Below are 27,815 nucleotides of genomic sequence, written 5' to 3'. Positions count from 1 at the left end.
CATCCTTCACCTAGTTTTCCCTACTGGGAACATCTGACATTATCATGGTGGCTTTGTCACAAATTGGGAATCCATATTGGTATTGTACTATGAATTGACCTTCGTCTTTATTTGGATTTCACAAGTTTTCTATGAAGGTCCTATTTCTGACCCAGGAGCCCATCCTGGACACCACATGACCTTTCATCGTCTTGTCTCCTTCAGCCCTTCTGGTCTCTGACAGTTTCTGTGGCTTCACTTCCAATGATCTTGATGGTTTTGAGGAGTACTAGTCATATATTCAGTAGAATGTTCCTCTGTGAGGATCTGTCTGATGTTTTTCTCATGGTTACAGTGGGGTTATAGGTTTTGGGGAGGGAGACTGTGGAGGTAACCCATCATACCTAGGAAAACACTATCAACATGACTTACTGTTGTTGAGGTTAGCTGTGATCACCTCGCTGAGGTGATGTTTGTTGGATTTCTCCACAGCAAAGTTACTCTTGGCTGTTGCTTTTATTTTTTTAATTCAAGTTTCTTTCCTTTTATTTTTTTATTTTTTAAGATTTTATTTATTTATTTATTTGACAGACAGAGATCAAAGTAGGCAGAGAGGCAGGCAGGGAGAGAGAGAGAGGGAGAAGCAGGCTCCCCGCTGAGCAGAGAGCCTGATGTGGGGCTCGATCCCAAGACCCTGAGATCATGACCTGAGCCAAAGGCAGAGGCTTTAACCCACTGAGCCACCCAGGTGCCCCATCTTTCCTTTTATTTGATAGAGATAGAGAAACCTGTCAGCTTTCCTTTCAGAAGAGGGAAGGCAGTTGGTGAAGGATCGTTTTTAGGAGCCAGAGAGATCTGGGTTCGTGAGCAGTTACGCCACTCATCCTCTCTGTGATCGTGGGCAAGTTTCTTCCTAAGCTTTGCTATTAGAGTAGTAACAGTACTTTCCTCCACTGTTATGGCGACAAAGGACGCAGTGCACATAAAGCCCCTACTGGCCACCTGATGCACCAACAAACCCTCAGCCTCAAATGCTCGCCATGATTACTAACGTGAAAATGACAGCAGTGATCACAAGCATTGTGTATTCACTTTAAAGTCCCTGCTGAGTTTAGTCTTCAGTCCCACAGCAGCCGTTCCCCAGCATGCAATGTGTGCCATTAGTATGTGGAGCTGGGCTTGGGGCCTTAGGGTTAAGAGGCTGAGCCTGCTTAATTCATTCAGTCAAGGGTTTTAACAGTCTTCACTGAGCTCCCCCTAGATCCTGAGGATACAGGGTTGAACCAACAGATACAGTGTGGCCATAGCCCGGCCAGTCAGGTGGAGAATGTTCGGACAGAGAGACATGGGAGCTGTAGGCAGGGTTAATCAGGTGGGACCCTGCCTGCATGTGTAAGGGGAACCTTGATGACTCCTTTCCTACCTGCATGTCAGATAGTCTGAAGCAATAAAGCATTCTAGGGATGAAATTCACTCTTCTCCAAGTCCATTGTCATAGTATCAGAGTAGCCCAACCAGACTAATGACTTCACCCTGCTTCCATCTTGCTTTTGGGAACTCTGTGCTTAAATGACTAGAAAGGTGGCATCAACCTTAGGATATGTTGATATCAACTGGGGGACTCATCGCCCATGGATTTTATATCCTGTACTTGCTATTTCCCATAGGCAATCTTTCTGAGTTTGCCTCTGCACTCCCTTACAGTGACGTGGTTTCTCATATATCCTGAGATTTGTGATTGTGAGTGTAGGTTCTTTGGGAACTTGACGTTTAAGAATTTAAGACCTAGTTCAGAGTATTCCTCCAGTGGGAACAGGAGTTCATGAGTTGAAGTCTACCAAACACTTGGTGTAACTATCAGTCTGGGACTACTTTACACTAAATCCGTACCTTAGGTATTCAGGTCCCACTGGTGGTTGGATTGGGGTCCAGAGCTCATGAGAAGGCTGGTTTGTGATTAGGGCATCTGAGGGTGAGAAGTGGAACCAGGGGACTTATTTTTTCTACATTTAAAACAAACAAACAAAAAAAAAGGATTTTGTTTATTTATTTATTTATTTGTCAGAGAGAGAGCGAGAGCAAGAGCACAAGTAGGCAGAGCGGCCGGTAGAGGCAAAGGGAGAAGCAGACTCCCAACTGAGTAAGGAGCCCGGCATAGGGCTGCATCCCAGGACCCTGAGATCATGACCCCAGCCAAAGGCAGCAGCTTAACCGACTGAGCCACCCAGGTGTCTCTCTTTTCTACATTTTATCTAGAACCAATGCGAGCACTTACGAACATTTATTTTTATAGTTTATTTACCAAGGTCCTCCTAGTTTATCTACTACTGTGGGTGTTGGTCTTACGCCAGAGTCTCTGATTCTTACCCTGGACTTTGTCCCTATCCCTGGAAGGAGCAGCGTAAACCCCTCCTTTGGCCTGTTTTTGTACGGCCTTTGAACTAAGGACAGTTTTTACATTTTTAAAGTGTTTAAAAAAAACAATAAGAAAGGACAGTTACAGAAATCAAATGTGGCCGACAAAGCCTGAAGTATTTATTATCTGCCCTTTACAGAAAAAAAAAATCGTGGATCCGTAGACCACCAGGGATCAGCATATGTACCCAGGGCAAACTCCATTTCTGATGTTCATTTTCCCCTCTGGGTAGAACTTTTTCACAATCTCTAGTTTCCAAGAATCTCTCTTACTTTACCACCAGCTTAGCTGTTCATCTTTTTTTTTTTTTTTAATTTTATTTATTTATTTGACAGAGAGAGACCACAACTAGGCAGACAGGCGGGCAGAGAGGAAGGGAAGCAGGCTCCCGGCTGAACAGAGAGCCCAATGTGGGGCTCGATCTTAGGACCCTGGGATCATGACCCGAGCGGAAGGCAGAGGCTTTAGCCCACTGAGCCACCCAGGCGCCCCTTAGCTGTTCATCTTAAAGGAAATTTCTAATATGTGATCCTCATACGTTAAAGCATTTCGTAGTTTAGGGGGTTTCTTGGACATCTATTTCCCCATAATATATGGGAAAGGACTCCTTCCTCTACACTTCCGGTCAAGCAAGTCTCTGTGCTATGGCAGGGGCTAGACGGAGGGCAGTCTGTTGTCTGTGAGGCAGTTTGGGAAAGCACAAAATAGTCACTTTTATTTTGAAGGAGTGAGTCTAGAAGGTAGTAACTCACATCGGGATCTTGAGGCAGTGAGCTGTCCCGCACAGCTAAAAACAGAGCTGGCTCACGGGGATCCACGCTGCGGGGAGTGGGTTTCGCATGAGCAGGTGAGCGCGGGGGGCGTGTACGTGTCCCTGCACACGCCCCCCTGGGGTTGTCTCCCTCCTATTCTGTTTCCAGATCAGAATTGCTTCTGATCAGGGAGTGTTTCCCGACTACTCCATAACCTCCTTGTCCACATACTAAAGCCCGACTTTCAGTTCTTGCTTTTTTATTCCGGAGACTTTTGAGTAGTCTGGGGTTTCCTCCGCATTTGTGGAAGGAATATGGTACAGCCCAGAGAACTCTGGCAACTCAGGAACCCCGAGTTCTCAGCCCTCACTTTGGTCCTCATTTGCATTCTCCCTTTTTCTCCACTTCCTAATTTCAAACAAAAGGAGGGGGGCGGGGGAAAGGCGGGGAAGAGAAAGTGATGAGATAGATGGACCAGGTTCAATTTTCTCTGTCGTACAGGGAGAGCTGTGTGTTCTCAGACATCAATCAGCCCTGCCGAGAGTGATGGGATCTCATTTTCGGTCTACCTCTATTGTGTTCTCAGGTTATGTAATTAAATTCTCCGCTCTCACGTTTATTTAGAGATCCTGAGGCCATTTTTGAAAGCTGTGGATGATGTGGGTTATTTTGAGGCTTGAGACCTTTGGCTCCCACTAGATCTATAACATCAGTGACAGCTGTGTTGTGTGTACAGCTCTGTAGCAACCAAAGGCAGCTGCCCGCCCACAAAAGCTGGCCCTGGCTTCTCCCCTGGCGATTCAGTAAAGGATTCTTAAGAACATTAGAGGGACCCATGTAGGGAGTGCTTAGGTTAAGGGGGTCATGACTATGATCAGACCTTCTAGATGTTCCCACAGGGAGAGGATGGGAATGTCTTCCAGGACAAAAAGGTCTGAGGGGCTTGGGGAGTCTAATTTTTACCTCCCAGTGTGCTGGCTGCTTGGAGACACAGGGAGGCACCCCCTCCCACCCCGCACATCAATGAAGGGACATCTGCTCATGGTAAGCTGAGGGCCCCCTGGACTTTGATGGTGTCACTCTGTTCCTTATTCTCCCAGCCATGGACAAAGAATCACACAGACCTGAGGGAAACTATGCCAATGAATGTGATGGGACAAGAAGTAGACTCATTTTCTGTCCTTGGATCACTAAGGATGATGGAACAATTATTCTAAAACATCTTATAAATAGGAAACCTCTCGGAGTGCCTGGGTGGCTCAGTTGGTTAAGCGGCCGCCTTCAGCTCAGGTCATGATCCCAGGGTCCTGGAATGAGTCCCACATTGGACTCCCTGCTCAGCAGGGAGCCTGCTTCTCCCTCTCCCTCTGCCTGCTGCTCTGCCTGCTTGTGCTTTTCTTTCTCTCTCTCTCAGTCAAATAAATAAATAAAATCTTAAAAAAAAATAGGAAACCTCTCTTAGTCATCGGAATTTCATACCGGTGGATGTTATCTCTTCTATGTATAGTAAATATCCCAGCCTAGTGCAAAGTACTGCTCGACCAAGGCAAAGAGATGAGAAGAGACACCAATGCTGGTTTAGAAGGAATTAGGAGACCTAGATAAGAACTAAATAGATTTTTTTTTTACTTAGGAAAAAAAAAGATTTATTTATTTATTTGAGAGAGAGAGCATGAATGGGAGGAGCAGAGGAAGAGGGAGAGAGAATCTTAAGCAGAACTCTGCACTGAGCACAGAGCCCGACCTGGGGCTCGATCTCATGACCCTGAAATCACGACCTGAGCCAAAACCAAGAGTTGGAGGCCACTCAGGTGCCCCCATATTTTGTACTTTTATTTTATTTGTGTGTATGTGTGTGTGTGAGAGAGAGAGTATAAGCAGGGTGAGCGGCACAAAAGTGGTCTTGTGCAGTTTTGAGAACGATGACCTTTGAAAAAGAGGATTGTCATCCATCAGCTTAGGAAAAGCTGAGTTACATGCAATTGAATGGGTAACTCAATAAAAGGCTTCTTGAAAGTTTTTAATAGCTTCTAATGTGTTATGTGAAGTCTTATTCCAACGGAGCTGACCTTGGGACTCTGTGTTGTAACGTCTAACAGATCCCACAGAATGTGTCCCATAGAATCCATTTTCCAGTTTTGGAAAACCCTGGTCTAACAGGCGGAGGGTGGAAGTTGGAGAGATGCTTTCTAGATCCTGGGTCATAGCCCCCAGTACCCCCTCCACTGAGCCACATGCACAGATGTCAGCTTCATTGCTGACAATAGGTGTCTGAGAAGGTTAAATTGCAATAACGAAAGCATAAACAAAGTTTAAAGTGCCTTCTAATGTGGCACGATCATTACTGTCACTAACAATCCTCTTCGACTGTCTTCCTACCTACAAATTAGGCCAGGACCAGCGCTGGCAAATGGACGGTTTCCCGGCTATCGACACAGCAGTTGGCCACTTTGGCAGGAAGGAGCTCCAGGAGGCCACAGTACTCAACATAGGTGGACTTCCGCCAGCAGTTTCTGGCAGGTTCATTGGACCACCGTGTGTATGATCTGCAGACTGGCCAGGAAGACCTCATGGGGAAGCAAAGGGAAATTCTATTTACGACATCGTTCATTTTATAAGAAAAGCACACGCATTTCTGTTTTGGAAGAAGAAAATGAATCCATTGGGTTTTTTTTTCTTCCTCTTTTGTTTTTTCCCCCCTGCTAGCTGGGAAATACTAGACCTGCTAGAATCCGCAGCTCCTGGAGGGCTGCCCGGCTGGATGGACGTCTTCAGTCATTGGCTGAAGGGCACGGGGCATGTCTAACCCTGCCTGCTTCTCTCGGGGCCACGTCAGCAATCTTGGGTGGGCCACACGGAGGTTCGAAGGCACACCAAGGGGATTGGCGGTTTCGGGCAGGTGTTAACAGCAAATAGGGGTGCCTCTCCTTTTTTAACCTTCTTTTCTTACCTCCCCAGGCTGGCGGCTCCCATATTTTTCTATTTCCTTAGCATTCCCTTGCTAATTCTAAGGAATTGCTGTTAAAAATCCTTTAGAAAAGTTTAAGTAAATACAGAAAAAAGACCTTGAGACCCCAGCCCATCTGGTATTCCCCGCTTGAGGTAACCTGCTCAAGATCATGGGCAATAACGCTCAGTTCCCATGGAACAGTCCCTTGGGCTAATTCAGATGCCATTCTTCTTCGAAATTGCCCCAAATCTTTTCTTTTTTAAATAAAGATTTTATTTATTTATTGGAGAGACAGAGAGAGAGTCACACAAGCAGGGTGAGGGGCAGGACCAGGAGAAGCAGATGCCCCGCTGAGCAGGGAGCCTGATGTGGGACTCGATCCCTGGACCGTGGGACTGTGACCCGAGTTGAAGGCAGAAGATCAACCGACTGAGCTACTCGGGCACCCCTGCTCAAAATCTTCTAGTCACTTCACTTAGAGGAATAGCGCTAAAAGAAGGCTGGGTGCCTGGTCCCAGAGAGAAATAAGACAGTTACTGAAATCTCTCATTTTAATGTTTTTAAAACACAATCATGATTCAATGGTAAATACCAATGTATTAAAATCCATAGTGCCGCCTCTGGAACTCAAGACGAGCCAACGTGGTTAGGAAATATGGATGACATGAACACAGGCATCTGGTTCCATTTTATTAGAAAACAAAACCAAACAAAATTTTGCAATGAAATTTCCTGGAATTCACAATCCTTTTCAAATCTTTATAGTTGCATTTTTTTTTTTTTACCAGTACATAAGAACACGGTTGCACTTATTTACATGATAATTTTCTAAATAACAATAGCCATGTTGTACGGTTGAGTGTTTCCAACTATCGTCCTTAATATTTCATTACTAGCCCAGTATGAGACAGTTTTTACTCTCCAAACACATAGATAATAGAATAAAGCAAAATAAAAGTCCATGTCTTCCAACAGAAGACAAATAAATCCCTTTAAAGACAGCTTTTAAAACTTCTGTGTATTTCAAGAGAGATATAAAGTGCTCTGGAAAGAGTAAGGTGGGTGCCTGAGGTGGGGAAAAAGGAAAGAGAGATTTATACCACCTTCCTAGCCTCCCCACCCCAAAACCCCCAAACCAACACGGCCTTCACCAATAATTTAAATATACCTGTGACTTTGTACAGAAGACGATGTTTTGGTAAACAGACTACATAATCCACTACTTAAGTTCTCGGCAATGACGAGCTAACCAAGGTCCAAATTAAAAGCTACCCATGCAAATGCTATCAGTGATCATTTCTGTGATTTTTGAGTCATGTGGCAAATAAATCCAGGAAGCTGTCCCTGGATCTGAACGTGGAGGATGGGTAAATGGCAGGACGGCACCACCACGTGTATGATCTGCGGACTGGCCAAAGTAAAATTCTACCTGACATGACTTGTTTTACGATAAAAGCACACAAGTTCATGTATAGGGAGGAAAAACAAATCCACTGGATTCTTTCTTGCCAGCAGGGAAATGCTAGAGATTGATTTATGGTGCCACTTCTGAATATTTTATAATGGTAAATTCTTTGTAGCACATTTCCCCCCATGTGAAAACAATGTGTTATATACAAAGGGATTAAAAGAAGTCGTTTTTTTTTTTTTTTTTTTCCCTCTTTTCACATTATTGAAATGGCAATTGCTGGTCATGGTCTGCAGTCTACAAAATTGGGTATCACATATACACTGCTTGGGAGGCTCCCCTGGAAACTAGAATAGTCATCCTCCCAGCTCATGAGTATTTTAAAGAACAAGTTCCATTATTTTTGAGGAAATGAATGGAATGTAACTTTTCACAAGTACAAAATTACTTCAAGTTTTCTAAATATAAGGGACATCCCACTATAAAAATAACAGCCCCTCCAACCCTCCCCCACCCCCTACATCTCTTTCTAATTATAAAATGGTACAGCCATTTCAGATTACTAATGTGAAAGCGGGAAGTAAATATATTATTATGTACATGTACAAAACACGTCAGTATTTCACACCATTTACATTCATATGAAAGAAATCTGTTTATTGATCTTCCTTTGTGACTTGACAAGAAGAGAGTTGAGATAAGTTACAAAAACACTCAGGCCCTTGCCTTCCAACTCTGCACAAACATTCCAGCCAGAGGCATCTCCTTTGCCAACAGAGCTAACGATATGCTTTGACATTTGGCAGAAGAAAGGGCTGCGGACAGTAAGATCTTCTGTGGGGCTCTCCTTCAACTTTTCCGAGCTTGGGACATTCCTTCCTCTTTTGATAGACGGAAACTGTGTGAGGAAAGGCAAGTAACTAGTCCTTGAGGAAATGGTGACCCTAGTCAAATTAACTGGCTGACAGAACGGCGGTTCCTCCAGCAGAGGGCGCCCCGCCCCTCCTAGAACAGCCTACTGACCAGGAGGGACCACAGATGCCAACAGAGAGCTCGTATGCTGGCAAGCTTCCTCCAACTGCTCTGCTGTCTCTTCGCACAGGCAATAGTTTGGTATTTTCTTCAAAAGCGCGGGATACACTCTAATTAAGAAGCTCTCTTACATGAAAATTCTTTGGCTATTGAAAGTCTTCACATTCTCAAAGAGAACAATAAATCCGAGTACAATAAAGCGCTAGTTTTGTCTAAAACTTTTTGAGGGGAAAAGGGAGACGAAACACCAGACTTGAAAGATGGTGTGGTACTAAGGCCACAATATTTTTTTTTTTTTTAAGATTTCTGGATTTAGTAAGGGTCATCCCCAGCCTGTAAGAGAAAACCCCCTAAGGTTTCACAGTTCCGTCTGACTAGGCAACCCACCTTCACTTTTATTTACGAGACCATTAGGAGAAAATTAAAGAGGCAATGGAAGAACATGTGTCCATTTGGATGGTGATCTGTCTTTGGTTTACATAGCACACATGGTCCTCACATTTTCTTGCTTCTCTAAGCCTTTCAATTCAGTAAGGATGACAAGACCACAGACGTTCTGCCAGCGGCGGTTCTGGATACCTTGGGTGGAGCTAGCTACCTTCTCCCCAGAAGTTCTCCCTTGCTCTGTACAGACCCGCGGACCCCTTAAGAGACTGGTTCTTGCCTCATCATTATCATCAACAAACATTTCTCAGGGAGCGAATAGCTCCGTAGTAAGTACAAACATCAATCAAGAGGAGCACAAGGATGAAAAGGTCTTTGATCGCTGAGATTCCTGAAAAAGCCACTTGATTGAGGCAGACATAGTTCACAGGGTGATAAAGAGAGATGCGAGTGACCTTATCGGGTTCTTTGTACAAAAAGCAGGTTTTGTCCTTAAATGGTTTGATAAATAAGGATCTACGTATAGGACCCAGAATCACCTCTTTCGTTTTGGGATAATTTCGTGTCATCATAAGGGTCAAAGTGGAAGCGTGGCCACCAATCTATGGATTATTATTTTTTTTTTTTACAAATTGCTGCTGCTATTACAAAGGGCCTGGAGCTGTGAGATGGGGAGACAAGAAGGCAAAGAGAAGAGGTAAGTGATGCTGAGAAACTCATTTTGTTTCTCAGAATTAATTTATCTTTCAGACAACCCAACCTTTTTTGCAACCATGAGTGTTTAACTCATGAGTGTTAAACTCCTTGAAACACACACATACACACACACATACCCAAAAACATGGGGTCAGCTCTAAACCTAGGGGATGAGCTTTTATTTGGAAAGAGGGCCCATGTTCATGTCCAGCCATCCCTTCTCACTTCCTGCAGGCTAGTATTCCCACCTCCTGCCATCATCAGTTACATGCCTGTGACACACAGCACTGTGCAAGGAACCTTTGTCCCTCACCTTAGGAGAATGGTTTCTTTGCATCTCTTTTTCAGTCTTAAGGAAGAAATGGCCCTCGGATTCCTTAACAAAGAGGAAGTTCTTGTGCTAGGAAGCAGAGTTAGGAAGCATTAGTGGACATGGGATATGGTCTGGTCATTTTACATTTTGCTAAGAAGTCTTAACCTCAGGGGCCTCTGGTGGATTAGAAGGTCACAAATGCTCAAGGTAGAACATAACAGATCTCAACAGCATTCTGGAATTGTGACTGGCCATTATCTGCCTAGGAGACTTTATTGGCAAGGGAGCCTGAAAAAAAGGCAGTAGCTATGGTGGTCTGTGATCAAATTAGTGCTAGGAGAAGTGAAAACATGGCTAACTCCATTTCAGAGGAAGTTAATTTGCCTTTAGAGTAAACTGGTTTTCCTCATCAGAAGTGCAAATATAGACACTGCCACACAATAAAACAAGAAAAACACCAACAACAGTAACAATGGTATTCACAATAATGATAAGTCTACAGATCCAAAGCCACCAAGGTTTTTTTGTCCCAAAAGATGAGAAAAGGTTGTGTGTAGGTAGGTGTATGTACAGAAAGAGACAGCAGTCAATGAAAGCCAGACACACACACACACACACACACACACACACATATACAGGGAAAAAGGGAAAGAGATCTAAGCTCCACCATATAAAAAATGCCACTGAAAATTGCTGCAGGGGCCACAGTACCATAGGCGGCTGGGTCCTTGCTCCACAGAGGATGTGACTCCGTATCTTAGATTTTCTGAAAGAGTTTTGATTTAATGAGATTTCTTTGTTTTCAATCAGGTGATGCACTCCATGGATAACTAAATGCCACTTATTTTTTATGCTCAGCAGGAATTTTCATCTAAACACAACTCAGAGATAAAAAAGAACCCCATGTCAGGCTGTCACCATTTTTGGTTCTGAAGGTCTGGTGGCCGCAGGGATGTCAGCACGGTCTGAAGCAGCCCTGTAGTTTCTGACTTTTTTACTGTAGTAAAAGCACTGTAGTTTCTGACATAACCAAACCCAGACCCATGAATGTCCAGAATGAGGGAAATGCTGAAAACAAACTTTGGACAGGGATTTGCCTCCATGGTTACCATCATGACGAGGTGATGTCAGAAAAGGTAGATGGGTTTTGCCACTATCTTTTTTTTTTTTTTTAAAGGATTTTTTAAAAGTAATCTCTACATCCAATGTGGGGCTCAAACTCACACCCCCAAGATCAAGAATCGATTGCTCTGCCGACTGAGCCAGACAGGCGGCCCTCTGCTATTCACTTCCTGCTTCTCCCAACTCCCTTCTTCCTGCCTAGGGATGGGGTTACTATTTCAGGGGTAACTAAGCCCTGGAGACGAAATCAATGGTTAGCTGCTGTATTCATAATCAGGGCTTAGTTCCTCTCAGAGGATCAGTAGCATGGAAGAGGCAATTCCTAGAGGTGACTCTCCTTTCTCCTGAGGGAATGGAAATGCTCCCTCTCTTGCCCACAGCCTTGGGACGAGAAGATGCTGACTTCTGAGCTGAGAGCTGGCAGCGGGCAGCTATCACGATTCACCCAATAGGGCTGGATGGTCACAACCCCAAAGGCTTCTCCATAAGGCTACTCAGAGTCTTGTACCTGGAGTCAGTACGTAACTTCCCACTTTTCCCTCTTAAATCCCCAGGGAGCACTGGCACTGGGAAAAGGCCTTCGGCCAGTCCAGAAGCAGGAAAACTAGGGGTTGAGGTGAAGTTGGATGGAATTCTTTTTGGCTCCCGAGTGCCACATACCAGTCTAAGGGTTTGTCATAGAAGTGAGGGAGACAATTTCATTTCAGCACCAAATCAACATGGTTTGTGTGACTTAAAAAAAAAAAACAAACACAACTGGTCAGCAAAGTAACGGTAACAGTAATGGACATCAGTGTATGGTGAGAAAGGTCAGGCAGAAATTTCAAAAAGCATGGCCTATTTACTTGTCATAAAACAAACAGATCTTTGGGGCTCTCATTAGGCAACTTGGGTGGAGTCTAGTTCTCTCTGGAGGTAATTAGGTTTTAACTTTTTTTTTTTTTTCTTTGCAAGGGTCAGGGGATCTTGCGAGAATGCTGGAACAGCTTTGCACCTGTGCTATCCAGCTGGGAGCCATGGGCCACATGTGGCTGTTGACACAGGGCTGGAGATGTAGCGAGCCCAAAATGAGGCATTCTGGGAGCTTAAACACACTATGGGTTTAGAGGATTTCATACAAAAAAGAATGTACAAGATTTCATTTATGCTTTTTACACATTGAAACAAAAAGATTACATATATTATTAAAATTATTTTGAAGCATTCCTCTTTACTTTGTAAAATGTAGCCAGTAGAAAATGTAAAATTTACATGAGTGATTTGCATTATATTTCTATTGGATAGTGCTAGTCTGGACACTCATTATAGAGGAATGCGCATCTGTAAATATGCATGAAGTTTACATATGCTTCTAGAGGGTTCCCAGCTCAAAATTTACTCTTTGGGGGAGAGGGGGTGGTGGTGAAGAAGGCTATGGGAGAAGTTTTTCATTTCTTTTAAACGCTTCTATGCTGGTTAAACTTTTTTTTTTTTTTTTTTTAAACCACCAAAGCCACAGGAAAATCCTCTGAAAACAAACCTTTGGTAAATGGAGAGCCTCCTAGGCTCAGGGATTTTGCAACAGAACCTCCTTGGGGTAAAAGCCCACCCAGATGCCCCTCACCCTGCTCTGGGCCCCTCCTCATCTATTCAGCATCCTATGGGGGAGGCACAGTTGTGGTGTACAAAGGCAACCGATTCCTGATTTATCTGGTCACCAGCTGGAAGAGACAACACTCATCATATGGAGAAGTATGCAGTGCAAAGGGCATTTTCTCCCCTGGGTATGGAATACAATTTTATTTCTTTTGCTGTTGGATTATCCTTCTAATTCCACTTAACATAAGTTAATACCCAAGTGTGCTTCAGGTAGAGCTGACTCAAGGGTACACAGTGTAATGCTATGCTGACCAAGAACAAGAAACACTCTGAGATGAAGAATCCCAGACTGAGGACTAGAATTTGAAGGTATCCAGACATTACAGACTCTGTGACTAACAGCTGTTGTAAAACCAGGCGAAACAAAACCACTCCTACTTGGACTTCAACCTTGAATCATCTCGATAGTCATTCTCAGCACCAAAGCCATTCGTGTACGTTATGTGTCAAGAAACTGCCTCCCCAAGGTATGAAGTCAGCTATATGTCATCGCCATCTGCCAAAAAAGGGACACCCCACCCCCCTCTCCCCCCATCTTGGGGCAAAAAGCTCATTAGCAGTCTCAAGGCCAGAAGGAGCCTTGGCCATCATCTCGTGGAACGCCTTCATTTCACAGAGGGAGAAGGTGAGGCTCAGCAAACATGTGACTCAGCCCGGACTCCGGACTTCAGTTCAGTGCTGTGTTCACTCCTCCCTGCCTGCCTTCGCACACTGACACTGGGTTTCATTATAGGAAGTGTGAGACTCCCAGAGAGCTGTGACATTTCTGAAGGTGGTCATCATTTTCCTTGCCTTGCTGCCTACTTAGAAAGCATCAAATAGGAAATCATTAAAGATGGGAGCGGGGGCAGGGCGGGGAGAGCGACCAGTAGTCTGTCATCAACTCCCATGACATCCACTCTACGTTTCAGCAGGCAGCGGAGAGTTACGACACAGCCCAGCTCTGGTTTTTGGATGAGTATTAGTGTAATGAGGTGGAAAAGCCTTGTTAAAGATGTAAATAACTCAGTGAGAAAAGCCTTCCTTCTTAGTAACCCACGCAGCCGCCATCGCCTTCTGACAGAGGGTGAGGTGATCCGTGATTGTCCGGGGAAACCATTCACTGCCTTAGTCATCTCTGCATGTGGATAGTCTAAATGAATTACAAAATTCCCCACTGAAAAAATAGCACATCTCTGTCATAGTTACAAAAAAAAAAAAAAAAAAAAAAAGAAAGAAAGAAAGAAAGAAAAAAAGAAAGAAAGAAAGAAAAAAGAATAAAAATGTAAGTAGTTTTAAAAATGCCGGTGGGTTTCAGTATCCATTGGATGCCTCTTTTCCTGTCCCTCTTTGTCTCTCTCCGTTAGGAGAGACTTGGTTAGTAAATTCCCTATGCTGTACTTTTTAGACCAAATGGTTTATCAGATCACACGTCCCTCCTCATTTGAGATTTAGATGTACTTGGGGAGCCCAGGAAGCAAGCTGCCAAGGATTCCCATGAACTCTTCCTTGAGGTCTGGTGAGTTTTAACACAAGTGTGTTGGGATTAAGGGAAAACCCAGGTGCTCCCACACCTGGGAGAACCCAGTGTGTTTGACACTGGGTTCCCAGAGGACTGGGTCTCTTCTGAAGCCTCCATCACCTACAGAAGCCACTTGTGGAAGGAACAAAAGACTGTTTCATTCAGCCTTGCGGACACCACTATAACAGACATTTTACTTTTGGGAAGAATATGTGGTGACTGGTCTTAAAAACGGGCTTGCGGTCCCAGCTACAAGCCCTACAGTCATGAAGAACAGCGCTACAGCCCAGGAGGGGACTTCTGAGTTTGGAATTTCAGTCAAACACTGTAAGATCCAGGCAAAAATGAAGCTTCCTTCTCACATCACGGGGGCCATTAACAGAGCCTGGCAAGTGGGATCCAGCGTGATATGAATGCAAATAATGAGTGGTAGTCTCAGTGGATTCAGAGCTTAGTGTTGGGGTCTCTGGCAGCTAGGATCTTTAAGATCCACTTGAAAGAACTTAGATTCTTAAGGAAAGCTGGCCTTAGACTGTTTCGGGGTGCCGAGGCACGTCCCAAAGCCAAGCACACTTCATGCCGAGAGGTCAAGACCATTCATCTCAGAGACAGCGTACAAACCGGTCACAGCAGGAACTGCTGCTTCGAAACCGAACTCTGTACAAAATCTGGAGTCAACCGAAGGGGTGGACATCATGTAAACTGCACACAGTCTTTAGAAAGAAACTGCCAAAGAAATCAAACAACATTCCCCAAACAACAAAACAAGACCTGGAAGAAAAGGAAATAAAACTAAGAAGCCCTAAGCGTGTCCTTTCGGTCTGTTTTAGGAGCTTCTGAAGTGTGTCTACAAGGACATGGGAGGGAAAATCAGCTTTCGACTTCCCAGCTGCCAAGGCCATGGACTGTTGTACAGATGGAGAGACGGCTTCCTGATTAACGTGACTTTGGATATTGCTTTCGTTAGCATTCTTGAGCGGAGCGCCGTGGAGTTACCAAGTGAAGTGGTTCTGGAGGTGTGTGTAGCCGGGTCCAATTCTTGAGGTCCTCCTCCCTCCCTTCCCCTTGGGTCCTACCACCCCTTTGTTCTATAGTCACCGTTTCAAGACTTAACCTCTTCGCAGTCTTGGTCAGTGGAAAGTTCTACATCAGACAGTCCAACTTCCATTGCCATAATCAGCGAGATGTCAGAATCACTGCTTACAGCTGGCTCCTGCTCGCCTGGGAGGAGAAAGCAAAGTTCATGGTCAACACTGAACTATGTCTTTGGAGGCTGGCTATTTTATACGATTGTCTTTAGGAACATTTCTTCAATGGCCGAGAGACAGTATTAGAAAAATTGGCTATTTAGTAAAAACAGAAACAAAACACAAAAACCAGAAACTAGTTAGAGCCTCATCTCACACGATAGCCCCAAATAAGCTCCAAATAAGTTAAATGTAAAGAAGAAACTAATATAGCTATAAAACATAGATATATTTTATAAGTATATGTCTACATAGGAAAATATCTAATTTATCAAAGTAGGGCAAGAAACTCTATGTGGAAAAGCAGTTGAGCAATTCACAGAACAGATTGATAAATGTGCATAAAATTCAAAAAATATTAAAAACATGAAAAATAAGGGGCGCCTGGGTGGCTCAGTGGGTTAGGCCTCTAACTTCGGCTCAGGTCATGATCCCAGGGTCCTGGGATTGAGCCCTGCATCAGGCTCCCTGCTTAGCTCCCTGCTTAGCAGGGAGCCTGATTCCCCCTTTCTCTCTCTGCCTGCCGCTCTCCCTGCTTGTGATCTCTGTCTGTCAAATAAATAAATAAAGTCTTAAAAAAATACATTAAAAATAAGATCAAAAGGCATACATCAAACTTGAAATATTTGTGAACATTTCCCAAAGGGCTGCATTTTCAACATGTAGCTTTGAAATCAGTAAGAAAAACTAACCAGAAAAGTGGGCCCCGGTCGCTATGATAGAGCAATACAATATAAATGACCAATAACTATAAGGTAAAAATGAGCTACTTTTTTTTTTAAAATAAAATCTGCACTCTTATTAAAGAAACATAGCATTACACTGAGGCAGGTACTTTGATACACTCCATGTAGCACTGTGACATTCTCACTCAGTAATTTCATTTCGAGAATGTATCATAAATATCCACGCAAAAATATTCACTCAAGCACAATTTATAGCAGCAAAACATTTCAAGTGACAAAGTCTAACAATGTAGAATACCTAAGGAACGTGTGTTGCTTCTAGAGCACCATCTTCTTGTAACAACTAAAGTGATACTTCTAAAGAACTTGAAGTTACATAAGAAAATGCTCACAGGATTCTTTTAAGTGAGAACAGAAGTATCAAAGCTTTGTATGCAGTGAGGCTGACAAAGTTAACCAGAAGCAAGGAAGCCAACAGTGCTAGAAGAGTTGTCTCAAGTTTGGGGATTTATAGTCATTTTCTTAAAAAAAAATTTTTTTTTTCAGTTTTACTTCCAAACATTCTGCAGGGAACAAATATCATTCATTCCCTCAGACGCAGTGAGTCCCCACTATGTACCAAGGATCGGGCTCGATTCAAGGGACGTCAGTAAGAGTGAGATGATTCCTGTCTTCAGAGAGCTTACTATCCAGTAGGCAGGCCCTTCAGGAGACAGTCAGTCCCAACTCAGTGGGATATACATGATGCTGGAAGATGCAGGAGCAGGGGTTACAGGAACAGGGAAGAGGGCTATGTGACCCACTGCTGACTCAGAAAGCTTCCCGTCGGGGACAATGTCTACAATGAGTCCTCAAGAAGAACTCATATTCTAGCCAGAAGATTGAGAAGGAAGCATCCCTTAAGCAGTAGCAATAGTATGTATAGATAGCTATGTCTGAGCACGATTGGGAGCCTTGTACAGATGGGTATCTTTAATACATCATATAATAATATGTCATATAATACATCATATTTAAATACGGTCATATTTAAATACGCCTGGAGCGCAAGGTCAAGCTAGGGACTCTGAAGGGAGGCTTTAGAACCAGAGAGCTTGCATGTCCCATTATCCTGTTGAAGAAACTGGAAGACCGGCAAAATGTCTAAGCACAGAAGAAGCTGGTGGTTGTAATACTTTTGCTCTGATAATCACTGATATGATTTATTTCATGTTGATGTACAGTTAAGGAGATTATATGAGTTTTATGAAAGACGTGAGTTCTTTTTTTTAATTTAAATTATTTAACATATAGTATATTATTAGTTTCAGAAACAGTTTAGATTAATCAGTTGCATATGATGCCCTGTGCTCATCCCATCACATGCCCTCCTTAATGCCCATCACCCAGTTACCCATGTCCCCTCCTCCCCTCCAGCAACCCCCAGCTCATATCCTATAGTTAAGAATCTCTTATGGTTTATCCCCTTCTCTGTTTTCATCTTTTTATTTCCCTTCCCATCCTCTACATTCATCTGTTTTGTTTCTTAAATTTGACATCAGAGTGAAATCGTATGATGTTTGTCTTTCTCTGACTGACTTATTTTGCTTAGCATAATATCCTCTAGTTTGATCCATATCGTTGCAAATGGCAAGGTTTCATTCTTTTTGATGGCTGAGTAGTATTCCCGTGTGTGTGTGTGTGTGTGTGTGTGTGTGTGTGTGTGTGTGTGTATTACATCTTCTTTATCCATTCATCTGTTGATAGACATCTGGGCTCTTTTCATAGTTCAGCTATTGTGGACATTGCTGGCTATAAACATTGGGGTGTAGGTGCCCCTTTGAATCATGTTTGTCCTCTTTAGATAAATACCCAGTAGTGCGATTGCTGGGTCGTAAGGTAGCCTATTTTTAACTTTTCGAGGACCCTCCATGCTGTTTTCCAGAGTGGCTACCCCAGCTTGCATTTCCACCAACAGTGTAGGAGGGTTCCCCTTTCTCCGCATCCTCGCCAGCATCTGTCGTTTCCTGACTTGTTAATTTTAGCCATTCTGACTGGTGTGAGGTGGTATCTCATCGTGGTTTTGATTTGTATTTCCCTGATGCCGAGTGATGTGGAGCATTTTTTTTTCATGAGAAAAGACAATGAATTCTTAACATATTTAAAAGGAGACAAACAGAACTAACAAAAAGTTATGGCCTTAAGAATCAGCTTGAGAGAAATGGGCTGTTTCACAGGAATATATCCAACCTAACACCTGAGCTCTAATAGGTTTCCTAGGCCCATAAATGCATGCGGCTCATAGTAATGTAGACAGACCCCTGGCTAGAATAAGACTTTGGAAGCAGTTCTTGGCAGATAGAAGTATTTCGTATTTGAAAACGGGGGCACTCAACAAATATTCAATGAAACTAGTCATTTAGAAAAAAGGCAGAATTGGATCCCTGCCCCACACTTCACAACAAAATACATTCTAGGCTAACGAAACCTGTATCTGTACCTGTACCTATAGCCTGTTTTTAATTGTGCACATACACTTCCTTCCCATTTATCCTCTTCTCCAGAGCCACCTGGTACTTTCAATCCCTGACTTTTGGGGAATTCTTTTTGCAAATTGAGATAGTTCTCCCTTCCTTTACGGCTGCTTTGCATTTGTTTTCTCCGCAGGGCTCTGGCTTGCTGCTGTGCAGGCTCTGCTCAGCACCACTCCAGGGAAAGCCTTCACTTTGGAGACTGAGTGAGCAGTGTCCACTAGATTGGGACAGTGCACAACCTGCACAGCTGGACACAGGAGCTTGCTCTGTTTCTCAGATCCACTAAGTCCTTGGCCCTTCATCTGTTTTTTCCCCAGTTGCCCATATCTTGTTATTGTCTCTTTTTACCTTTTCCCATCCATGTTGCTTTACAAAATCCCTTTGCTATAGTTTATATGGGGTTTTAGGAGAGGCTGGAAGTAGTTTCATATGTTCAATCTACTTGTTTCGCTCAGCACTCTCCTAAAGCATCACTTTTGCAAGGAGAAATAGAATTCTATGCACAAGAACTGGGAACCTGTTTTACTTCATGAGACTATTCTCGCCTCAGGTATAGTAACTACACATATTACTTTGTCTAAGTCACTCTGTCCTCTGGGGCTGAAGTTCGGTTGTCTATAAAATGAGTTTGGACTGGGTCTTCAGTCCCTTCCAGTGGTTACAGTTTGTACCTGTACAGGTTGATGTCACCCTAGCACAGTCTTTCCTACCTGCTGCTTTCTCAATGAATATTTACAAGACTTCCCACCAAGGAACAAAGTTATAAGCCTCTCTTTCAGCACAGCCCTCCAAATTATTGTTTTTGTAATTGAAAATATTCTTTTCTTAATCAAAAAAGGTCTGTTGTATATTTAATACAAGCACATACTAAACGGGAGAATTCACTATTTGAGGTGTAGTGAATTAAATTATTCTTATTCTTGGAGATAAAAAATGAGGGTTAAATTATGGAGATATAATCTCTCTTTTTCTCCCTCCTTTTTTTCCTCCAGTGGTCCATGAACAAATTCAGCTCATGAGCAGCCAAAATTTTCAGCTCGCAATTACACTGCAAGTCAACCAAGAAGCTCATCATGGAGTGGTTCTATGACTTTCATAAATATCTAGTTTAAAACAACAACAACAACAACAAAAAAAAACAAAGGCAGCCCAGATGAAGGGCTGGGTTAGTCAGAGTTCGATAAAGATAGGTCCATGTAACCTGCAGTGGCAGCTTCTCACCCTAACTTCTGGCTTTTCAAGCCATCAGCCTCTGCGGATTTCAAGGATTCATTCCCACTGTGGGGTTTTCTAAACTGGAACTTGGGAATCGAAAGAAAGGCCATGGGGACGGATGGAACTACGGCTGCTGAATTCATGGTGCTGTTTCGGAAACTGACCGTCCTGCACAGCTCCAGGCAAAGAGGAATTCGAATCAATGAAATCAGATACTTGCCAAAAAGCGGCTCAGTTGGGGTGCCTGGGTGGCTCAGTGGGTTAAGCCTCTGCCTTAGGCTCAGGTCATGATCTCAGGGTCCTGGGATCGATCCCCGCATCGGGCTCTCTGCTCAGCGGTTAGCCTGCTTCCTCCTCTCTCTGCCTGCCTCTCTGCCTACTTATGATCTCTCTCTCTGTCAAATAGATAAATAAAAAATCTTAAAAAAAAAGTGGCTCAATTTTTACAATGTAGCATCGCATCAAGCATATCAGCTAATCATTTTCCATGTCAAAACTTAAAAGAAAAAAAGATCTGAACACATTCGAAATTATTTTTTTTACTCCATCTCGTATTTTTAATTGAACTTAGTTTGTGCCATAATTTTTAAAAGCAGGGCTTTATCTTTTAATTAAGGAAGATGTTTTACTTTGAGGCCACAATAATACAAAGGAAACCCACTGTCACTAAAACATTTAGAAGGTTCTACGTAGGTGGTACTAATTGGGAAGTGTAAAGTAGCTATTAACAATATAAATGTTCATGGAATATTACCTCCTTCCCTGTAAAAGCTGATATAAAAGGAATGCAGAAATAACATCGGCCTTTACTGCATCCTCACAACAACCCTTTGATGTAGGTATCTTGATGCCTGTTTCACAGATGGAAAAACAAAAAACTCTCAGTCCACTGGATGCAGTAGTATTACACCTACTTGACCTACTTTCTTCTCTTGGATATCATGCATTGTAAAGACATAAAGAGAACTGAAACAGCGATAGGATCCACTTAATATTTTAAAAGATCACCCTCTCTGTTAAGTGAAGAACAGATTGGTAGGACAAAGGGTGGAGGGAATCTGGAGGCAACTATTGTAGCAAAACAGACAAAACGTGATGATGGCTTGGTACAGCAGCAGGGCAGAGATAAGGGGACCCACTGAAGAAATATTTTAGGAAGAGGATACACAGAAGGGTGATGGGTTGGGCAAGGGCGGGCAAGAGAGGAGAAAGTGAAGGATAACCCCCACATTTCTCTTTTTCTTTTTTAAGATTTTATTTATTTATTTGACAGACAGAGATCACAAGTAGGCAGAGAGGCAGGTAGAGAGAGGGAGGGGGAAGCAGGCTCCCTGCTGAGCAGAGAGCCCAATGCAGGGCCCCAGCCGAAGGCAGAGGCTTAACCCACTGAGTCACCCAGGCACCCCTTACCCCCACATTTCTTGAGCAATATAGGTACCACTTACTCAGCAGGAGGAACTGGAAGATGAACCAGTGGGGAGAGATCAGGAGTTCAGTTTTGCGTGCGCCATGTTTGAGAGGCCCGTGAGACTCACAAAGGGAGATGGGGTCGGCAGCTAGATGCAGAAGTCGGGAGGGCAATACGTGAAGTGAGAGGCTTCAGCAATTTGCAACCAGGAGAGTAGATGAGGTGTTTCCAGCAAAAGATTATAGAGAAAAACACCAGGGACAGATCTCCCCGGAACACCGAAATCTACTGCCAAAACCTCAAACTCATGCCGACAACATGATTCGTTCTGCCTGTGCCATGTTTTCTTTTAAAGTATGAATTAGTTACCAATATTTAAATGTCAGGCTACTTTACGTACAAATTTAGATTTGAAATTTACCTTGGAAAAATAAATACCTGGCAATATATGCCCAATTCCTGGAACGAAATAATTGAGGGGAACAGAGGAAGGGCTGCCCCGCTTAGCTCAAGTCAAAGACGGTCTGGGTCCCCACAGCTGTCTAACAGTCTGCTGTCCTGGTTCATGGTACTTGGCTGTGTAGAGAGATCAGCTGAAAACCTCATATTTAGGGGGAGGGCAGAAGAACACCAGAGGAGGGTAAGCTCCGAAAGAGCCTGAAAATGGCCAGAGAATACTGTGTCATTGATTCATTTCCTTCTTTTCTTTTAAATATATTCTGTTTTACCTCCTTCATAGACACTGACTCACCATTAACAATCCATACCCAAGGAAATGAGGTACTCTGAGTATTACTGATTTGGTTGGGTGGGTTTTAAGGGTAATTCTGTCATCTAATTTCACAGTCTTGAGTGTCTTTATCACAGCATTAGCGAGCATCTGATGACAGAGTGGGCAGAAAAGACTCCATTTTACATGGAGCTTTGTAACCTATTTTCTTGACCCCTAACTACTGCTTTCATACATTTCCACATGTGATTGTAAGTACAATCCAGCAGTAGCCTAACTGTGATTAACCAAAAATTTCTTAGTGTTGGGACTTATTCCATTTAATCCATAAATTATAAATATCTTTGGCTTATCTCTTTCTTAATATATAAAAAATTACCTAAAGACTCACAGTTTCCCTTTGTAAAATGGGCATTGCAGTTGTAGTTCTGATGTGGGTTTGGTAGAAGAGTGTATAATAAAATGTGCCTGCATGACCAAGTTCCCTCCTGAGATTAGAAGACCCTGAGATCTGTGTCACCTGGTGTTGGGCATACCTCGTCTGTCCCTGGCACTTCCCTGGCTCAGCCCCATGTCTCTGTCAGTGTTCTCATTTCAGAATCCCACCATGCTCCTCCCGAAATAGGACGCACTTGGCAGATGTCTGCAGCACTGAACTTGAACTGAAGTTCCCTCTGGCCACTGTAGGGCTCAAGTTTGGTATTTTATTAGCTAATAGCAATCTTAATGCTTACTGAGTATTTAGTACACGCCTAGGATTACACTAAGTATTTAAACAGATTATCTAATTTAATATTCAAAATCAACCTATGACCTAGTATTATTTCTATTTTCAGGCAATAAAAGTAGAGCTCAGAAAGGTTAAAAACCTCCTGAGCTTAAACTGCAAGTAAGACTTAGAAGTAGAATTTGAGCCTAGATCTCACTCCAGAGTCCACGAACGTGACTATATCTATACTTCTTGGTGAGATCCTTAACCTGAGGATTAGTGGACTTGCGGGGGCACCCAGGTACCTAAAATTCCATACATGCTTATATGGTCATACGCATACATACATTTTTCTGGTATGAAAACTGCTTTCACTAGATTCTTACAGAAGCACAAAAAGGCTAAGAACCATTCACTGAAGAGATTTTGCATCCTGGGTGAGTTGGAGAACACGCTGCCGTATGCAAAAAGAGTGGCTTGCCTTTCTTTTCAATGCATTTTTGGTTTACATTTCACTGCCTATATGTTCTATTTATTTGACATGACACTTTTCATATGAAGTCACTGCTTTCCTACTTGTTTCTTTATGATGGTTATTCGAAGCTCGAGCAGAAAATTATCCTTCCTAGAATGAAGTTTGATATTTACTGCTTGTCTTATGAAAGAAGGCGTAGAGCAGTAGCGGGCTGGAATAAGTCCTCCTCTGTTAAGAATGAACAAACATTGCTCTCAGAGTAAGTGTTCTCTGTGTTGAAAGAACATAAGGTGGTGATGAATACAGTCCCCCAGGTGTCCCGATTCTCCAGGAGGTCTGGGGTTACATGCTGAGAGCCGCTCTGCATCACATAAAAGCTTATTTTTCCCCATGTACTTGAAAAATAAGGTCTCAGAGAAAAATGGCACCCTTCCGTCCACTGCGACCAACGCTTACATTCTTGAAAATAAGACATCATTTCCAATCACCACTGTATGATGCAAGAGCACCACAGGAGGGGGGCTCAACCAGATCGGCTGACTTAGAATATTATCTTATCATCTCTTCTCAGAAATGTGATATTTTAGAGCTGAGGTATTACCGACATACTCCCTGTCATAATCTTGGTGGGCAAGTTAGTCAACTTCAAATGCAGAGTGTTTTCAATAAGGAAATGTGTCCCTTTCACATGGATTCCTTGTCTTATCTCTTTTGTTGAACAAGAATTTCTGAGTAGATCAACTTCTGGTTCGGTTTAGATCTTCCCTCTTGGGAGGGGCTTCTGCTGTGAGAATGGCAGGCCCGAGAGCCACTTTCCTCAGAGGCTGTGCGATAATATCAATAATAGCTAGAATGTGTTGACTCCTTCCTACACGTCTCAAAATTACATAAAAAAAAAAAAAGATTTTATTTACTTATTTGAGAGAGTGAGAAAGAGAGAGCATGAGAGGGGAGAAGGTCAGAAGGAGAAGCAGATTCTCTGTGGAGCCGGAGGCCCGATGTGGGACTCTGTGTGGAAACGGATCCCGGGTCTCTGCGATCATGACCTGAGCTGAAGGCAGTGGCTTAACAAATTAAGCCGCCCAGGCGCTCCTCACAATGACATTCTGAAGTAGGTGTTACGATGACACCGATGACTGCTACACATTTTACAGGTAAAGCCAACTTGTCCAAAGTCAAGTGCACAGAAAGAGGCAGAAGCAGAATCTCTACCCAAGCCTGCAATATTGGCAACTATACCTTTCTGGAACACAGAGCTGTCAGATCTTTATGTGGCTGATAAGCTGTTCTTACAGACAACACTTGGCCACCTCTGGGAACTAAGTATTCCAGGGCTACAATATAAATTTACCCATCTGGAGACACCTGGGTGGCTCAGTTGGTTATGCATCTGCTTTCAGCTCAGGTCATGATCCCGGAGTCCTAGGAGAGAGCCCCGTATTGGGTTCCCTGCTCAGTGGAGAGCCTGCTTCTCTCTCTGCTTGCTGCTACCCTGCTCGGGCTCTCTCTCTCTCTCTGACAAATAAATAAAATCTTTAAAAAAAAAGAATTCATTATAAATTTATCCATCTGGCTAGGTCACTTTGAAATTGTTTTGATAAAACCAGCGCCGTGGCCTCTTTAAGTTCTCGCTCCATAATGATAAATAGATGTGTGTTGAGGTCAAATGGGAAAAATTCATTCTTCTCGTTCAGGTGGGAAGGTTTAAACATTATTTTTATGCGAACTTGGGGAAGGAGAATTCCTGGGAAGCTTATATAGTAAGATCACATCATTATGATTTCACTTTGCTTTTATCTCTTTGTCATTGGTTTTCCGTCCTTGTGACACTTCACGCAGGAGGGGAATGATTTCGTCCAGTTGCTCAAACTCCTTACAGATTTCATGAACAGTTCATTCATCGAGTAATTCCTCATTAAGTGCCAAAAGAAGGGACAATGTGCCTTTTGTGATAGTTTCATATTAGTTTGTGCAGGAAGGGACATAAAGCCTAGTGAACATTTATTAACATTATTAATAGCTATTTTACAATCTCCCATTAGTACAACCTACAGAAAACCTTAAGCATTAAGCACAGTATCTGATATATGGAAGGTTCTTGATAAAGGTGAATATAATTGGAATTAAAAAAAAGTAAAGAAAAGTGCAAGCTTCCAGATAGATTTAGAGAGGTAGGCAAATATACAGATGTACCCATTTTTATAATTGTATAAAATTATCTACAGACTTCATTATTCATTCATCAATTTATTTAACCACTCTTTTATTCAATGTGTATTTACTGAACAGCTTATTAGATAGGCACCCAACACTGGAGATGAGCTGTGAGGAAATAAAGATGAACTAAAACAGACTCTACTTTTATGTTGAATTTTATCTAGTAATTCTTGCTCAACACAAGTTTACTTCAAGGTGATACTTGCTAAAGGCAATATAAATAAAATGTTAAAGAAACAGAGGGGTGGGGAGAATTTTGCCTCCAACTGGGTAACCAAAAGGGTTCATGAAGTAGGTCACAGGTAAACCAGGGTGAGATCTAACTGGCACTGGGAAGTATGGGGAGGAGGGAAAACAGCATTCTTTTCAGGGGACCCAGTGTGACTAGGTGTCATCAGAGTATACGTCAAGGCATGTGGATCGGACTATAGCTTAGGATATTGGATGATGGTGAGCTATGTGCTGGAAGTAGCTCATAGCTACTCTGCACCACCCTGTCTGCCCTCTCCCGGTTCACAGGGAACTAGAAGACTGGGTGCTGCATTTCCCAGACTCCTTTGCCAGCGGGCTTATGTGAGGTCCTGCCAAGGAGGGAAGCTACCATACTTCTGGTTTGGGTTGTGGGTTCTGGAAGTGTTGGCAGTGGTTTCAACAGAATCAGAGTGGGGAGGAACGTGAGTTCCTAGGTAGACTCAGTGCTGGTGGCTTCCCCAGCAGAAGCAAGACAGCTCTGGCAATATCAGAATAGTGGGTGCAAGCTCAGGAGCTCTTAGTGACACCACTGGATACACTTTTTTTTTTTTTTTAAATCAACATCATTGAAGCATAATTTACCTGCAATAAATTGCATCTGTTTAAAGTGTGTAATTTGGATGGTTCAGTTTGTAGAGCGTGTGACTATGGATCTCAGGGTCATGAGTTTGAGCCCCATGTTATACATGGAGCCTATTTGAAATTAAAAAAAAAAACCAGTGTATAATTTGATGAGCTCTGATGGATGTATATATCTGTGCAACTACCATTATAATCCCGAGGGTGTTTTGAAATAGTGAGCACTTCTATTTCCTTCCCAGGGCCCCTTACTGTCAATCAATCTTCTGTTACTGCCCCGAGGTGACATATGATCTGTTTGTTTGTTTTTTCTAAATAACTATCAGATTTTTTCAACCCTGGCATAATGGACATTTAGGGGTGGATAATTCCCTGTTGTGGGGTGGGGGAACGTCCTGGGAATTGTAGCATGTTTAGCAGCACCTCTATTTCTACCCACTGATTGCCAGTAGTACCTCCCTCTCCCCAGCTGTGACAACCCAAAACGGCGCCAGACATTGCCAAATGTCGCTGGAGAGGCAAAATCACTCCCAGCAAAGAAGCAGAGCTCTAGTTTCACGTGCATTTTCTATAATGCCATTTTATAGCGTGTACTCTCTGGTGTCGGGTTCCTTTCACTCAGTACACTCATTTTGAGATTTGTCCCTGATGCTGCATATATCAATAGTTCATTTCTTTTTATTGCTGGATAGTATTCCATTGGGCGGATGTATCCCAGTTGGCTTATCTACTCACAAGCTGAGGAACATCGGATTATTTCCAGTGTTTGGCTGTTGTGAATCAGGCCGCTATGAACATTTGGTTGCAAGTCTTTCTGAGGGCATACATTTAAAAAATTTTTTTAATTTAAACCCAATTAGCCAACATACAGTACATCATTAGTTTCAGATGTAGTGGTCAATAATTTATCAGTTGCGTGTAACACCCAGTGTTCATAGCATCACGTGCCTTCCTTAATACCCATCACTCAGTTACCCCATCCCCCCACCCACCTCCCGTCCAGCGACCATTTGTTTCCTTTAGTTAGGAGTCTCTCATGGTTTGTCTCTCTCTCTGATTACTTTCCATTCAGTTTCCCCTCCCTTACCCTATGATCTTCTGTGCTGTTCTTATATTCCACATAGGAGTGAAAGGGCATAAATTTTCATTTCTCTTCAGTAAACACCTGGAGGTGCATTGTCTGTATGGTAAGTATATGTAAACTACATAGAAAACAGCCAGACTTCCTGTGTGTCAAAAGACACAACACATTAAATTCACTCTCAAAACAATTTTCAAGTATATAGTGACATACCGTCAAGTATATGTACATTGTTGTGCAACAGATCCCCAGAACCCTCTCCTCTAGCCCTCCTCACACTCTCTCCTTTTTTTTTTCTCCTTTTAAAGATTTTATTTATTTGAGGGGGAGAGGGAGGAGAGGGGCAGAGGGAGAAGGAAAAACAGACAAGCCGCTGAGCAGGGAGCCTGATGCGTGACTAGATCCCCCAGGACCGAGATTGTGACTGGAGACGAAGGCAGATGCTTAACGGACTGAGCCACCCAGGTGCCCCTTCTCTCCCTCTTTCCACAAATAAGTAAGTCTTTTTAAAA

The 27,815-nt window shown here is 43.0% G+C and overlaps 1 protein-coding gene across 3 annotated transcripts in view; it reads right to left on the bottom strand.

The window, feature by feature from the left end:
- RNF150 (ring finger protein 150) overlaps positions 1-27,815 on the bottom strand; it is a 302,877-nt gene that overhangs the window by 27,301 nt on the left and 247,761 nt on the right. The window contains exon 7 of one of the 3 annotated variants that reach the window (XM_032857183.1): positions 13,552-15,412. The exons of 1 other annotated variant lie outside the window; for it this stretch is intronic. In XM_032857183.1, the coding sequence (XP_032713074.1) occupies positions 15,294-15,412 (119 nt within the window). In that variant the 3' untranslated portion in view covers positions 13,552-15,293. Of the gene's footprint in view, positions 1-13,551; positions 15,413-27,815 lie in introns of those variants that run through there. One more of the 3 variants, XM_032857177.1, reaches the window with a different exon arrangement.

This window comes from Lontra canadensis, unplaced genomic scaffold, assembly GCF_010015895.1.
Source record: "Lontra canadensis isolate GAN:19392208 unplaced genomic scaffold, GSC_riverotter_1.0 scaffold1, whole genome shotgun sequence".
In the NCBI taxonomy this organism is placed as follows: Eukaryota; Metazoa; Chordata; class Mammalia; order Carnivora; family Mustelidae; genus Lontra; species Lontra canadensis.
Note: the sequence above shows the minus strand (reverse complement) of the source record. Positions and strands in the feature narration are given on the sequence as shown.